Source organism: Zeugodacus cucurbitae, chromosome 2 (assembly GCF_028554725.1).
Source record: "Zeugodacus cucurbitae isolate PBARC_wt_2022May chromosome 2, idZeuCucr1.2, whole genome shotgun sequence".
NCBI lineage: Eukaryota > Metazoa > Arthropoda > Insecta > Diptera > Tephritidae > Zeugodacus > Zeugodacus cucurbitae.
In genome coordinates this window covers 48,162,916-48,179,398 of record NC_071667.1, presented here as the reverse complement: position 1 = coordinate 48,179,398, position 16,483 = coordinate 48,162,916, and the positions used below count along the sequence as shown (strand labels likewise).

General features: G+C 35.5%; 1 protein-coding gene across 4 annotated transcripts; it reads right to left on the bottom strand.

The window, feature by feature from the left end:
• Positions 1-283: 283 nt before the first annotated feature.
• On the bottom strand, positions 284-11,935 carry LOC105220363 (tachykinin-like peptides receptor 99D). Of its 4 annotated transcripts, XR_008470107.1 has the most exons (7): positions 8,825-11,935; positions 5,840-5,997; positions 3,784-3,958; positions 3,602-3,675; positions 2,835-2,957; positions 1,701-1,840; positions 284-421 (listed from the first exon to the last, which is right to left on the bottom strand). XR_008470107.1 is itself a non-coding variant. In XM_054226086.1 (4 exons), the coding sequence occupies exons 2-4, from the start codon at positions 2,852-2,854 to the stop codon at positions 396-398; spliced, it is 186 nt and encodes a 61-aa protein (XP_054082061.1). In that variant the 5' UTR covers positions 2,855-2,957; positions 3,602-3,769; the 3' UTR covers positions 284-395. The 4 variants fall into 4 exon arrangements, 2 of the variants coding, with proteins under 2 accessions (XP_054082061.1, XP_054082060.1); XR_008470108.1 differs by lacking the exon at positions 3,602-3,675; XM_054226086.1 differs by lacking the exons at positions 3,784-3,958; positions 5,840-5,997; positions 8,825-11,935 and having other exon boundaries at positions 3,602-3,769.
• Positions 11,936-16,483: the final 4,548 nt, after the last annotated feature.

Here is a 16,483-nt window from a genome sequence, read left to right as displayed (position 1 = left end):
AATCAAACATATATATGCAAAAATATACAATATCTATAAAATTTAACGAATATTATCGATAGAGCTTACTCCGAATAGGATAATTTTGTTTTTCTTATACAAACCGTGAACTCGTAAATTACTAAGTAAAATAAAATTTTTGATATGATATTTATATATTTTATTTATTTCAGTTTAATAGCCAAAAGACCTCATGTAAAAACAATTATTTTTTAACAGTTCTAAAATAATAAATAAACTGCATTAATTATATTATATATATTAATTCATTTGATCTCACCGATTAACACATTAAGCATTCATTTTAACCTATATCTAATATCACAGCTATATGCCTCCAATGCAATTTTTGAACCGATCATGGTCATCCATTGCTTCATTCTTTCTATTATGGGTTATTTATGTTGAATACGTAATATTCCTGGAAGAAAAAATAACTTTTGTAATTAGGGTAATATAATTAGTACAACTTCAAAGACTTAATTTAATTTAAGGAAATGTAAAGGAATCATAGTGGTATATTCATTCAGAGCTTTTCAGGAGAACAGTTTTAAACACTAGTGAGTTTTTTACTTCTGAAACTACAGTTATACCATAATTTTCAAGTAACCGTTGGGTTAAATGCAAAGACTATAAAAATAACACAAAGCGAAGTAACTGATGAATAAACTTACTAATGCACTTGTAAATTAAAATGTCTATCAATAATATGGAGTTGTTGTTCATCGTTAGCTTTAATTAAAAAAGTAAAGCTTTGATTAAAAAAAGTAAGTTTAATGTCAAGCATTTGTGTGATTACGGAAATTTATTGTTCTTGTGCTTGTTAGGTACTTCATTAAATTATCATGAAATTACCATTCTTTACCTTACTCACGCTTCATATGCCGCCATTGAACAAATGAAGAAAACATATGCTAATGACTGCAACAACATTTATTGTTTGAAGTTTTATAGATTGATTGACATTTCCTATTGACTAAAACTGACATTACTAACAGTCCATTTTAATTACTGAAATCATTTAAATTTTTTTTATTAATTAATAACAGGAGAGCGGAAAGAAGGTGATGGTGAATATCATAAACGTATACGATGAATGGAAAAAAGGCGGGAAAGAATCAAGACTTCTAATCGCCAGGACTGCAATCTTAGCAGCATATTCTAAAACTCTTTCCGGAATGTTACAACATCCAGAATCGGGTAAAATCGAAAGATGATTTGTATGACATTATTCGATTGAACTTTATATCCTCAGTTCGGAAAAAAGCAATTGACTTCGCTTAGCGTCAACGTACACCACTCTTAACTCACATTATCATGCGGATGAAGCAAGACCTAATGCACATTATTTACATAAAGTTAAGAAAGTTTCAACCATATTCATTGACATAATGTGAAGATACACGACGACTCTTTGGCGAGCTGAGTATCTCGAAGAGACACATAAAGGGATGAATTGACTGAGAAATGTCCAAATGGGAGGCGAGCTAATATGAAATGGTAAAACATGGTGACCAAAACGGAAAAATATTAGACGAAAGTGCCGTGGCTTGAGAAATGTAAGAGTGTTTAGTGAAATATGATTCCAGTGATTTTTAGGGTGCAAAGGTGCCATTATTTCCATTAACTTCTATATTATCATTCAGCTTGCATGGATAGTTAAGTACTGTTACAATTATAAGTAATTATATAAGACTTACCATTTCTTTTCATGCAATTGTGATCCGCCGAACCCCAGCATGAGTAACGCGACGTCATATTGTCACGCCGATCTAGAGAATCAGCGCCGATTTTAACGGGCGGACACCAACGGAACAACCGCTTGAAGCCACAACGGAATCTGTTGAAGAAAATTCACAATTTATTAATATGGTAATTTGTGTACATGCATCCCATAGTGTGTCAAGTGGTACGTATAGTGTACAAATTTCTAACTATGCCCTCATGTATGACGGTGTATCAGCACTGGTTCCAACAGCTTGCCACTGCAGGTGAGAGATCCGCAATTAATTCAAGTTGCTGCTTTACCGCTGCTGTGTGCAAAATTGAGGAAACTCAGTTTCCGCCTAATGGCAATGAGTAAGTCAAAAGAGAGTAGGTGCTTTTGAGTGCCTTTACTCGTCAGGCTGACATGCCAAAGCGGCAGTGTGAAAGCAGACATTCTCTATTAATTATTCAATGCACTCCATCAGCAGCGCTGCGTAAAGCGCTCAAATAAATTGTGCTAATTTGTGGCATTGCATAGATGTGATGTGATGATGGATTGAAGCATAATTTTGCGTCCAATTTCTCATTGCGTTCTTTGCGTCTGCGAATTTTTTTTTTTTGCGTAGGTGGAAGTGCATTGGGCAGTCTCAACATATTTGGTTACATTCTATCAAAATGCAATATGTCTGTCTGTCCAATCACCGAAAAATTTTAGCAAACCAATGGAAAGGATTCCAAAAAAACACAGTAATATACTTTCAATACTACCCAAATCGGTTTATAACCCAAATGCCCCTCGTCTCAGGGACTGAATAGGAATTTGTATACGGCTTTTGCCGTATCATGGATCTATAGGTTCGACTTTCTAAGATAATAATTTTGAATTTCTCGATGGAATAATGTTAATTGAAAGTAGTTCGACCGAGCTTAGTCTATCTCTGTCGATGCGTCGATGTACTCTCTGAGGGTTCAGACTTTTAATTTTCGCGGAGTATTTTTCATACAAGGGATCTAATACTTAACTTTAGTAATTCCTTTTACACCCGTCCCACATCTCTAGATAGAAGAAGAACTCTTCAGCCGGCCTGTTGCAGTAATATTTATGATACCCAGTCATTCATTCTTACCCTACGCTTACTGCGAACATTCTTCACGTGGCGTGCACTCTCCGATTGCCATCGAGTCCCGAAGTTCAATGCCGACTCGTGCATACGTAAGTGTCGTCTAGTATCATAAAAACGATATTATAACTGAAACGAAAGGTAAAAGGGCAAAAGTAAATGAGCGATTCTTCACAGACTTATTGCATTGGGATTTGGGATTGCGTCTGAATATAAACTTAAGTAGAGCTAATATAATATAATAATTGCTTGTGTTTTTGAAAAACTGTTTGGCTATTTATATTTGCACTCGCGAGAGTGTGTTTCGGTTCAAATTGTACGCAAGTATTACTCCACTTAGGTATTCGTTTTCATTCTTTACATTGTTCATCATTCGTTTTCATTCTCAACGACGATGAATGAGCTATCTGTTGGTGCTCAAATGTTCACCAGCCATATATTGTAATTGTGGAAAAGTCTCGAAATATGTATATACAAGTATATTGGTTACTTACAAACAATAAACAGTTGGTATTAGCTGTTCTTTGTATAAACATTTTGACTTAAGCAGAATTTAGATGAGATTGTCTAACACTAAAAATTCTAAAAATTAACCCGAAGCAATAAGCTAAAATTTTTAGATATTCAAACAAAACTTGAGCGTGGGAATTCGCTTTTGCTACAGTACCAGTTGAGTTTAGTTGAGTTTCAAGGACTCATGTTCAAACATTCACCGTTCATACCTATGTATATATTCCACCGCACTCTTTATGACACATCACATATGTACTTACACATATTCTAGTTGCGAAAGATTCGTGGGACCATCAGGTGTAGCACACACACGCTAAGTGTTGCCACAAAGTGCCTATATGGCAATGTACATAGCGTGTCATGTTCCATGGAAAAGAAGCAATATTTGATTTTATTTGCATCGCACTTTACTGTAGTCGTTCGGTGTGGTTTATTAACTCACCTGTCGATGGGTATCGCCATTAGTGTAAACACCGAAGCACTTATGCTCAATGTTGCTATAAATTGCGATATTTTGCAATAGAGTTCACCGAAAGTCCAATCGTTGTCCAGCATGTAAATATAATTGAAGGTCACGTTGAGACTGGATACCATGGCATCCGCTATGAAAAGATTCACTGCGTGGAAAGTACAAAAGAGCAAAAGTTTACTGAATTAATTGGACTGTCCCAACCAAAAGTTACAAGTTCTGTAAACCTTCAATTTTTATTTTGTTTGCTTTTAACTAAACCTCACGTGTTTGGAGTGATTTCCGCTCGTTTCCTCCGTTGCTATTGCTGTTGGTATTCTATACATGCGAGTGTTTATTACCATTTTGTAAGCTGAATAAATTTACATAACTACACACCCTAAAAGCCAATTTGCAGTGATTTACCTGAAACGAGGTAACACTAAAAGCGCTGAAAATATTGGAAAGGATAATCAAAGGGCCACACAAATGATTGTTAAAGGTTTGATGATGAAATTCGAAAAATTCTTTGCATTTCAAACTGAGAAAGTGTTCAAAATCGTTCGGTAGTTTTACCTAGGTCTAATATACACCAGAAAAAGGTCATTGACACCTAAGCCCAAATGTACTGATCAATATATAAATAAATGGGTAAATTTGTATAGGTCAGCTTTTAAAACCATAATGTGATTAAGAAGTTGCTGGTTTTCATGGCTTCAATTGTGCGAATTTAGAACATTTGGTCATATACTCGTATATACAGTTGCTCAAAAAATGGAGCATATGTACATCAGAACACGCAGAGAATTTATGGATGATTATTGAAATGCAATTTTTAATGAAATCAATAATTTATTAATAAATCATATTTAAACATGGGGAAATTCATATCAAAATTGAATACTAATAAGTTAGGTTGGTTTAGAGCTAGAATTCTTCGTGGAATGGATTCGATTAATTTTTGACTGTAATCGGGCGAAATTTCCTCTCAAGCAAGAAATTCGATTGATAACTAATTCAGATTAACCTTATTAAAAAAAATTATGTTTTTTGAATATGGGGCATTCTCTGGAAAAAAAAGCCACATGAAAAAAAAAGTTCTTTATTTTCTTTGGCAATGATACATCTTATAGTACATGTATAACCTAAAATAAAACATATGGTTTTAGGTCTGTGTAACACGGGGTTGCCATATTGTAAGGGGCCAAAGTTTTTTGTAAAAAAATTTTTGAACCGCCATAACTTTAAAACTAATGAACAGATTTTAAAACACCATGTGACTTTTTTGTACAGAATTTCTCAAACTTTAAAACTGTGTATCGTAAAAATTTTTAAAATTAATATTTCATAGCAAAAAATGAAAATTTTTTTTTTGGAATTTTTAACAAATTATGCCCCCTTCGATTTTTTTCGAAAATATCTTAAAATGTTCCTCATTTCATCACCTTTTTACCCCCCAAAGGGAATTTTGGGACAGCAATATTTGTATGAGCTACAAATAAAAAACCAACTCAGAACATGATGAAAAATCATTGATTTATGCACTATTATTATCAGAATTTCTTGTAACCCAGGATAAACGACGTGGACGTAGCAGACATTTAATCCCTTTTTGTTTTTTTTTTTATTTTTTAATATTTTTTTCATTTTTTTGTATTTTTCAAATTTTTAATTTTTTTTGTTTGTTTTTTTGGTTTTTGCTTTTTTTTAAATTATTACCTAGATTAGATTCAAATACGTGATAATTTTAAATAATATGTTAAAGTTATGGCGGTTCGAAAATTTTTTTACAAAAAACTTTGGCTCCTTATAATATGACAACCCCGCGTTACACAGACCTAAAGCCATATGTTTTATTTTAGGTTTTACATGTACTATAATATATATCATTGCCAAAGAAAATAAAGAACTTTTTTTTTCAAGTGGCTTTTTTTCAGAGAATGGCCCCATATATGAAGTTGAAAATCGGATATCGTGTTCTCATATATTATTATGTAACCACTATGAAATTCATTATTTGCATTAATGCTTTATATCCACCTTTACGCACCTATGACATAATTGGTAACGGTTCGCATTCGTTTCGTCGTCATAACAATTCAAACAACAATGAAATTACCGCCCGTCGCCACTAAAACCATGCCACCGAATATTATAGATCACAGGACCTGACGCGACCATGGCAATATGAATGATATATCATCGTCCCTGCAGAGAGAGAAACAAAATAATGAATTGGTTAGACAAAATAATTAAAAATAGGCGTTGTAAATTAACCGCACTGTGCAATCATTCTGGAAAATAATTAATATGCATTACTATAAATAGAACAATGTGTTACAGGGCATATGTGTGTTGATACTGTTTGAAGCTTTTTAATCGACAATGATGTGACTCTATATATATTCAAGTTTGGCTAGCTTTAATATTTGCTAACGTTCTGCACATGGTGTCTTTGTTTGCAAAATCCCAAGAATTAATGCATTGATTTTTCGTAAATTTGTAAGAGAAACACATGTATATTTATTATTGTGGACGACATGGACACCCATGCCACAGAATGGCGATACCCGAAAATATATAAAGTGCCATAACTAAGACATGAATAAAGTTGTAAAATATAACTACAAAGGATCCCACTAGGAAGGGGTATATTTGTATGTAATTTTTTTGAAAAAGTGGGCGTGGCCCCGCCCCTTATTATGTTTTTTGCACATAACTCGTAAACTACTAAAACTGTATCAACCAAATTCTCTACAGTCGTTTGATCGGATTATAACCACGCCCACCTCCCTTACAAATGTTATGTTAAAAATCGACGAAATCGGACCATAACTATTCAAGGCTCCATATATTGAACATGATGACCTCAGAGCTTCTAACAAATTTTTTACCGAAAATATAGGTAAGTATCTCAGATTATTTGAAGAAATTCAGAGGGAATATGTTTCTTCTAATAATATGCCTCCGTGCCAAAAATGAGTGAAATGGGAATTAGGGTTTTCAAACTTTCAATGGACTTTATACCATATATATGCCGAATATGTGATTACAATTGTGTGTTATATTAATAAAATTAAATAAATGAATTGCGAGAGTATAAAATGTTCGGTGACACCCGAACTTAGCCCTTCCTTACTTGTTCTTTATTTATTGCTGTTACTTAAGCACTGTGGATGGTCGTGAGTAGTAATGCAATACATATTTCCAAAAATTAGATATATTCTAATATAACATATTAGCAGCTCTATATTCATACATAACCACCAATTTCGGACTGACGTATGAAATGACATCGAATCAAAAAAAAATAATTTGTTTTTGATGACTAGCTCCAACTGTTTACTGTTTAAATACGTTCAATTCAGGCAATTATGTGAAATTAAAGTTTAGTATATCTTGTGAATTGAATATTGAATTAGCTTATAATATAGAAAACATTATAAGAAAATAGAAAATCCCGGACTAATACAATATTGAATATAACCGTTTTCTTAAACGGCAAATAATATTGTTCTGGATTTTTTTTTTAATTCTGTCCTTGTTTAAAGCATTCTTGTTATTTTTCTATGAATTTTGAATTTTTCGTTTGTGTATGAATCAACAATAACTAACTTTTATTGTGTCAGTATATGAAAGACAATGTGAAGACAAACAAGAAAACACAAAAATTTTTGGTAAAATTGTCTAGGCAAACATATGGCGCTCCATAAACCAGACAGTCTGGCAGACACGCAAGGTGTAAAAACAAATTCACTGCTGTGCTTTAATGGCAATTAATATTTCTCCATGAAACTGATTGAATGGTATTTGGCGTGCAAAAACAACCGTTACGTCATTTAAGGCACTCTCAATTACGAAAATGTATTTTTTCTCTCTAAATTGACTTATTTATTGTGGCTTAAATTGGATTGTAAAAAAATGGGATTTATTTGATGTGCCATATTAAAAGGATTCTAATTACAGCTTTTTGGCGCTAATCAGTGGAAATCTACTAATAAAGTTAAGGTGGACTTTCCAAATGAAAAGTAAAGTTATCGAAAATGAAAGGTGAGACAGAATGTTCATTATTTGGTTTTCTTGTGGCGAAAGCATTCGAATACCCCATATTTATTTTCTCAGCGTGTTTAACAACATCTAATAATATTTGTATTTGTCTTTGTGTAGTCTTTTACATTTTGGTTTGCTTGCAGCATTCTGTCGTTTACACCAAGAATCCGACCGCCAATTACGTTGTTTATCTTTCGTTACCTTTCTTTACCTTTCCTATTGCTCAGTGTTTGTCGAAGTATTTCCGAATTATCGAAATTCCTTTTGATATAATTATGTTTTATATTTTTTTATATATTTTGTTTACGTAACGCTTTATTTAGAATTTTATTAAATACCATGAATAGCATGAATCTACAGTACCGTCATTAGCTTATCATTCGTTTTTTTATTTGTTTATATTTAACCAACATTTGGCTAGCATTAAACGAAAATTAACCAAACATGAGTGATTCGCCAATTTCACGTGCTTCATTCCTCTTAAAATACAGCGCAAAGATAATTTTCCGAGTTTCAAATGGACACGCCACACTTCGGCTTTACACTTACATTTGACACAAAATTAAAATTCTGCTGCAACATCATTTTTTGTTTTTTGACAATATTGAACTCCTGCAAGAAATGGAGGTCATTATTAAATCAAATATTTAATCTTAATATCGTTGAACATTGTATGAAAAAAATTGAGAGTACGGTTTGTTTTAGTTGGAGTTTCAGACCATGAATGTTGGAAAGAGATTTGTACGTAAACCTTTTTTGCTCACTGTATATAGTATAAATATGATCCGACCATATTTTTCGAAATGAACTTAAGTGTAAAGTTAAAATAAGCACAATATCTTATTATGTATATTTTTGGGGACTTAGTTTACGTATGAGTATATTATCTTTGCCATAATCTCGCCATAATACACGCTGCACGAACGAAAATATATTACAAACTAAAATAGTCCTAAATCTAAGTTTTGTTTTATCTTGTACTTACGTCATAGCATCCTTATTTTCACTGCAGTTATTTAGGCCATAGAATAACAGTGATTGATTGCACCAATCAATGGGCAATACGGTGCCGATAAGTTGGGAATAATTATCTTGTAGGCCCTCCTCTAAACCGCCGAAATCAACACGAGTATTTTCGCTGACAATGACGATGCCCGACCCGACTCCACTACTCTCGAACTCAGCAAAAGCGTCGCCATTGTAGGACTGTTTGCTCCCAACGTCACTCCCTTCCGTCATTGGTATGTGTGAGTCGAGCATTTTAGTGACATAGATATTTCTGTATGTATGTGAATCTCTATTTATTTGCTTAAAATTTGGCCTTTTGCCTATTATGTGGGTGAGTGTCTTTTGAAGAATTTGGCTTCTTGGTTTTGCTTTGTCGCCTCTATTTTGGACATTATTAACGTAAACACACTTTGCTTTTATTTACAAACGCTGTTGCTGTTTTCTTTGCACCTTTCTGGTGAATTTATACCTTGTCATTGGTTATTTTTGCCAGCTTCAACTTTTTCATGAAATACACTCGTACTCACAAAGCCAAAAATTGTAAGCGGCTTACGGAATTATGTAAATTTTTAGTGCTCTTTGGTCGCTTCTTGATGTTGAAGTTTTCCATTGAAATCCGCTGAAAGCATATAATGAAAAGTTTGTAAAGTGTTTGTATGTGTATTGGATAATAATATTATATATGTACATATCGCTCATTTACTTGAATAGTGTCACAACTCAAAAAGCACGATTTTTGAGTTGAATATGCAGAAATGTGGCCAATTGCAGCGTCCATATTGTATAAAAATTTCATTCCGATGCGTAGAAAAATAAACCGTGAAATAAGAATGTGCCGTTATTAAACTTGTTATGTTGCATTAGTTTTTAACCACAATAACGACACTTCTCAGTTGTGCCAGAATTAGGCCTGGATTTTTTTCTGAAAGAGACATATTTTGTGTTACAACGATATTGGTGAAAAGTAATTAAATTTTTCGTATTGATTTTTTTCAACAAAAACGACGGATTTGACTTATGACGGCGAAATTGAATTATTTATTTCACAAATAACGACACAATTCAAAATGGGTCACGTTTATGCCCAAGAAAAAACATTAGTACACTCTATTTGGTCCATTTATGCTCAACATTGTATTTAATATGTTACAGGCCACTACCGGCGTACGCCAGTAGCTGTACACTCTTATAGAAGATTGTACCTTCTCTGTTTAGCTCTGCAGCTCGTATTATTTTCTCCAGCATCAGGTTAAAGAAATCACACGAGAGTGAGTCACCTTGTCTGAAACCTCGTCTGGTATCGAACGGCTCGGAGAGGTCCTTCCCGATCCTGACAGAGTTTTTGGTGTTGCTCAACGTCAGCTTACACAGCCGTATTAGTTTTGCGGGGATACCAAATTGAGACATCGCGGCATCCTTTTCGTGCTGTCGAAAGCAGCTTTAAAGTCGATAAAGATATGGTGTGTGTCGATCCTATTTTCACTGGTCTTCTCCAAAATTTGGCGCATGGTGAATATCTGCTCTGTTGTTGATTTTCCAGGTCTAAAGCCACACTGATAAGGTCCAATCAGTTTGTTGACGGTGGGCTTTAGTCTTTCACACAATACGCTCGACAGAACCTTATACGCAATGTTGAGGAGGCTTATCCCACGGTAATTGGCGCAAATTGTGGGGTCTCCCTACACTGAGATTCCAATCGTCAGGCATGCTTTCTCCCGACCATATTCTGCAAAGAAGCTGATGCATGCACCTTATCAGTTCTTCGCCGCCGTATTTGAATAGCTCGGCCGGTAATCCATCGGCACCCGCCGCCTTATTGTTCTTCAAGCGGGTAATTACTATTAGAATTTCTTCACGGTCGGGCAATGGAACATCTGCTCCATCGTCGTCGATTGGGGAATCGGGTTCGCCATCTCCTGGTGTTGTACTTTCACTGCCATTCAGCAGGCTGGAGAAGTGTTCCCTCCACAAACTCAGTATACTCTGGTCATCAATAACTAGATCACCTCTGGGGGTCCTACAGGAGTGTGCTCCGGTCTTGAAACCTTCAGTTAGTCGCCGGATCTTTTCGTAAAATTTTCGAGCATTACCCCTGTCGGCCAGCTTGTCAAGCTCTTCATACTCACGCATTTCGGCCTCTTTCTTTTTTTGTCTGCAAATGCGTCTCGCTTCCCTCTTCAGCTCTCGGTATCTTTCCCATCCCGCTCGTGTTGCGGTCGATCGCAACATTGCAAGGTAGGCAGTCTGTTTTCTCTCCACTGCGAGACGACAATCCTCATCATACCAGCTGTTTTTTTAACTTTTCCGAAAACCAACGGTTTCGGTTGCAGCTGTACGTAAGGAGTTTGATATGCCGTCCCACAGCTCCCTTACACCGAGATGCTGATGAGTGCTCTCAGAGAGCAGGAGTGCAAGTCGAGTAGAAAATCGTTCGGCTGTCGGTTGTGATTGCAGCTTCGCAATGTCGAACCTTCCTTGTGTTTGTTGACGTGTGCGCTTTTCTACACAGAGGCGGGTGCGTATCTTAGCTGCTACAAGATAGTGGTCCGAGTCGATGTTAGGACCACGAAGCATACGCACATCAGAAACACTGGAGACATGTCGTCCATCTATCACAACATGATCGATCTGGTTGCGAGTGATTCGATCCGGGGACAGCCAAGTAGCTTGATGGATTTTCTTATGCTGGAATCTAGTACTACAGACGACCATATTTCGGGCCCCGGCTAAGTCGATCAGCCTCAGACCGTTTACCAGCCTTTACTCTTACGAGGACATCAACCAGCTGGGCAGAGGCACCTTCCCAATTAAGGGTCCGGATATTCCAGGTGCATGCCCTTATTTCGTAGTCCTTTAAACGTTTGCAGTGGTCGTCATCAAAATTGGGGTCTCTCATCCGAGGCTGTTTTTTCTTTTTCATTGGGGGGTGTTTTTATGTGGTGGGTCCCAAACCCTACGCATAACCGCATAGTCGGGTTTCGCCTTCTCACTTTAGCTCGCCTCCAAACGGATGTCTGTTGGCTACCCAGAGGATACTTGGTCTAAGACCGGAAGTCGTGAGCTGCTTGAGCCACATGTAAAAGAATCGTTCCTGGACACTCCCAAGTGAGTGACAGTCAGAAACTTTCCTCACTTACGTGAATTTCTACATATGACTCCATCCTCCAGACAAGAGACAATTGAAAACTTTAAATCGCTCTCCTGAAAAATCGACTTTTTTGAGTTGTGACACTATTCAAGTAAATGAGCGATATGTATATCTTGTATTGATTTGTTCATATACATACATATATATCAGCCAAGTATTTGAATTTCCGCCTATTTCATACTTTTCTTATAATTAACTAAGATACAAATTCATACCTTCACATTATTCCAAATAAATGTAAATGTACGTACTTCCGAAGTCAATGTGTTCGGTGTTTGGGCCCTTTTTAGCCTTTAAAATAATGATTGCCTTAGTTTATGGGGTCTACATCTTCTCTACATCCATGTGAAAATATAGACCATAAATAAAATTAGAATTAACTTCCAGGTGGTCGCATAATATAAGATTCTAAATAAATATAATTATGTAGAAAGCTTACAACATTTCTTTGTGTGGGGGTATGTACTTATATACATTCATATGTTTACTATATTTTAGTGGAAATAAAAATATGAATGTGTGAATAAAAACGTTTAGCTGTTTTGCTCAACATTGTGTGAATATTCTCAAATAAATATTCTATAAATAGTATAACGTCATATGTCGTTAATTTTGTAGGCGGAGAAAAGAATTATCGCGATTACGATAATATATTTTGGCAGTGATTTATAGTCTGAAAATTGATTGGAGCAAATTTCAATTTATATGAACGATAGTAGGTAATGCATTTACTCGCAGTAATTAATAGTATTAAGTTACTGTAATTATGAATCAAAGAAACGCGCACTCCATCAAGCAAAACAAAAAATCGATTCTAACTCAATTTCTCAGATTTAGTGGTAGTGCATATTTTTTCATATATTCTATGGAAATGGTTGACAAACTAATTATGGAAAATAGTGGGGAAAGAACTTTATAAGATTGTGATTAGTGTAACAGTTAATTGTGAAATTATTTAACTTTGCTGGTATAAATCATATATAACTTAACCACTTATTTACAAACAATTAGAGAATAGTAGAATACTGAAAAATACCGGGCTGATAAGACAGTATGAGACCAACTTCCTCACAAGCTTCAAAAGGCTTAGACGGTTGGCATTGGGTAAAGTTCAAATGTATATCAATTGTCACACACTTCCTGCTCGTTGAATTGTTTTTTTTTCTTCCGATGTATTGTGTGCTTCAAGGCATTGTTTTTTTGTTGACACTTTTTATACGCTTACGATTCCGACAGGTCGTTCTTTTTTATATATTTTCCCTTTATGTATGTTGTGTTTGCACCTGTTATGCATTGCATACGCTTTCATTGCATACGCCTGCATATATTTTGAACATAAGTGGGAAAACAGTCAGATGAAGTTATAGGAATAAAATCCCTATTTCCGTAAGCTAAGTTGATACCCTTTTATGGAGTGGCCCCTCTCTAGACACTTCTGGTTCTATGTGGGACCTAGGGAGTAGCTATCTTAGTGCTTATCTTTTATGATTGCTCTAGTAAACGGCTGCAGTTCAATGTTGTCACGTCATTGTATATATATGAGCTGCCAGTTGAAGTTTACAACTTTTAATTTTCCATTCACTATGCCGACCATATCCAACTTATCTCACTCGCCACTACACTCCCCACTTATGCTCAATTCTTTCGTCGATTGATATTGCTAAACATTTGTTTTGTTCATTATCCACTGATTGCTTTCAGAAGTCTTGAGCGACTCCATTGATTACGCATTTTACTTTGCATTGCTGGCCTGCTCAGTCCCATGGTGAATATTAAACAGGAAATATTTGTGTAAATATGTATGTATGCTCCTGGAATAATATTTGTATTCACTTTCAATTGCATTCAATTTAATACTCGAAAACATGTGCAAATTGAGGCAATTTGTACTAAAATAGTACATAAATTTCCGTCTGGACTATAAGATCAAATGGTGTATCTCTAAAACGCCATACAACGCGACATACTTTCACTGAAGTGCTTTTTTTTTCAAAATTAACACTATAATTCTTTATGACAACTGCTAAAATGGATTGTTATTTTTAAGTTTAAGTAGTTTCATCTCCAAGTGATTAAAAAAGGTTAGGAGAAGTTAGACTGGGTAACCATACACAACTAAATATAATGACAGATTATTTCAGCTATCACAGTATAGTGGTTACAAATCATATATTATTGGACGAATTGTAGTCATCATAAATACACACTTTTAAAATAATGAGAATTATTATCGCTATTAGCCCAATGCATCAGGAGGCACATAGACAAGAAAAACGGCGGGATTTTATAACGTTGATGAAGCATATATATAACACATACTCATATGTATTTATTAGCATTATATGAAATGGCAACCATATTGGCAGGTAACCTCTTATTAATATGGCAATTAAATTCATTTTCAAGCTCACTTCGATGTCACTCAATCACAATAACGTCTGTCTAACATCCGCTATTACATCGCGTAGTCCACTATGCGAATGCGTTACCAACATAAAGAACAATAATTCAATTTAACTCTAGATAGATAAATATTTCACTTAGTTAATAAGGAATATAAAACTGATTGAAATTTTTATATGTATTACGGCGCTCTTACTGGACTTTTAGTTAGGTATATCATTAAATTTTGTTTAGTATTCTTTATAAAAATTTAATTAATTTGAGTTTAAATTATATATACTAGAAACAATTAAAATCCCATCGGAGATTGTGAAAGTTGTGGACATAGCGAAATCTTGAACCAGCTTACTTCAATACCAAATTAAACAAACTATATTCTCCTAAAGATGGACTTCAATAGGCACTTTCAGGTGAGGATACCCTCTAGACGGGAATGAAGAAGAGGAGCAGTTGAAGAGGAGAATACCATCTCAATATATGCCGACGGATCTTAAATGGATTGCGGTGTAGGAAGGTATACTCCAATGATCTTGACACCTCTCTCATACTTTGAATACAATTATGTAATTTGTAGTATCTATTTATACGGCTGTGTAAGTTGACGTTGAGCAACACCAAAAGCTCCGTCAGGATCGGGAAGGACCTCTCCGAGCCGTTCGATACCAAACGAGGTTTCAGACAAGGTGACTCGCTATCGTGCGACTTCTTTAACTTGATGCTGGAGAAAATTATAAGAGCTGCAGAGCTAAATAGAGATGGTACAATCTTCTACAAGAGTGTACAGCTCCTGGCGTTCGCCGATGATATTGATATCATCGGAAACAACACCCGCGCCGTTAGTTCTGCTTTTTCCCGCCTGGATAAGGAAGCGAAGCGAATGGGTCTGGTGGTGAACGAGGACAAGACGAAATATCTCCTGTCATCAAACAAACAGTCAGCGCATTCGCGTCTTGGCTCCCACGTCACTGTTGACAGTCATAACTTTGAAGTTGTAGATAATTTCGTATACCTAGGAACCAACATTAACACCGATAATAATGTCAGCCTTGAAATCCAACGCAGAATCACTCTTGCCAACAGGTGCTACTATGGACTGAGTAGGCAATTGAAAAGTAAAGTCCTCTCTCGACGAACAAAAACTAAACTCTACAAGTCCCTCATCATTCCCGTCCTACTTTATGGTGCAGAAGCGTGGACGGTGTCAACATCCGATGAGACGGCACTAGGAGTTTTCGAGAGAAAGGTTTTGCGGAAGATTTACGGTCCCTTAAACATTGGCAACGGCGAATACCGCAGAAGATGGAATGATGAGCTGTATGTGTTGTTCGACGACATAGACATAGTCCAGCGAATAAAAAAACAGCGGCTACGCTGGCTGGGTCATGTTGTTCGAATGGATGAAAGTGCCCCAGCTCTGAAAGTTTTCGATGCAGTACCCGCTGGTGGAAGCCGAGGAAGAGGGAGACCTCCACTCCGGTGGAAGGACCAGGTGGAGAAGGACCTGTCTTCACTTGGTATTACCAATTGGCGCCAAACCGCCAAAAGGAGAGATGCGTGGCGCACTGTTGTGGACTCGGCTATAACCGCGTAAGCGGTTTCTACGCCAGTTAAGAAGAAGAAGAAGTATCTATTTATATAAATCCTCATTTACTGTTTATATGCTTACTGTGGAAATATGTAGATATACTGAGTTATGAAATAAATATGTTTTAGTTAGATATTTTTATTTGAAATAAAATTTGGAGTATAATCTTCTCAGTTATGGATTAAATGTAGAACACAGAAGATTTAACAGTTACTTAATTTAATTATAAAGAATAGTATATACATATTTGATGCCCTAAATGTCACCGCAACAATATAATAGCACGCAATAAGTGCGTGAAAAGAAAAAATTTAAATCGGGCATAATTTGAGTTATGTTCCGGTCAAGAGAAAAGATCTACAACAGAGATTGATGACTATCCTGTTTTATTAAAACATAAACTTTTTAGTATATAAGTTTTTACGGACATAAAATATCACTGATTTTGTTTCGAATTCATTCACTTTACCTTTACATAAATAAACAACGAAAAACAACAA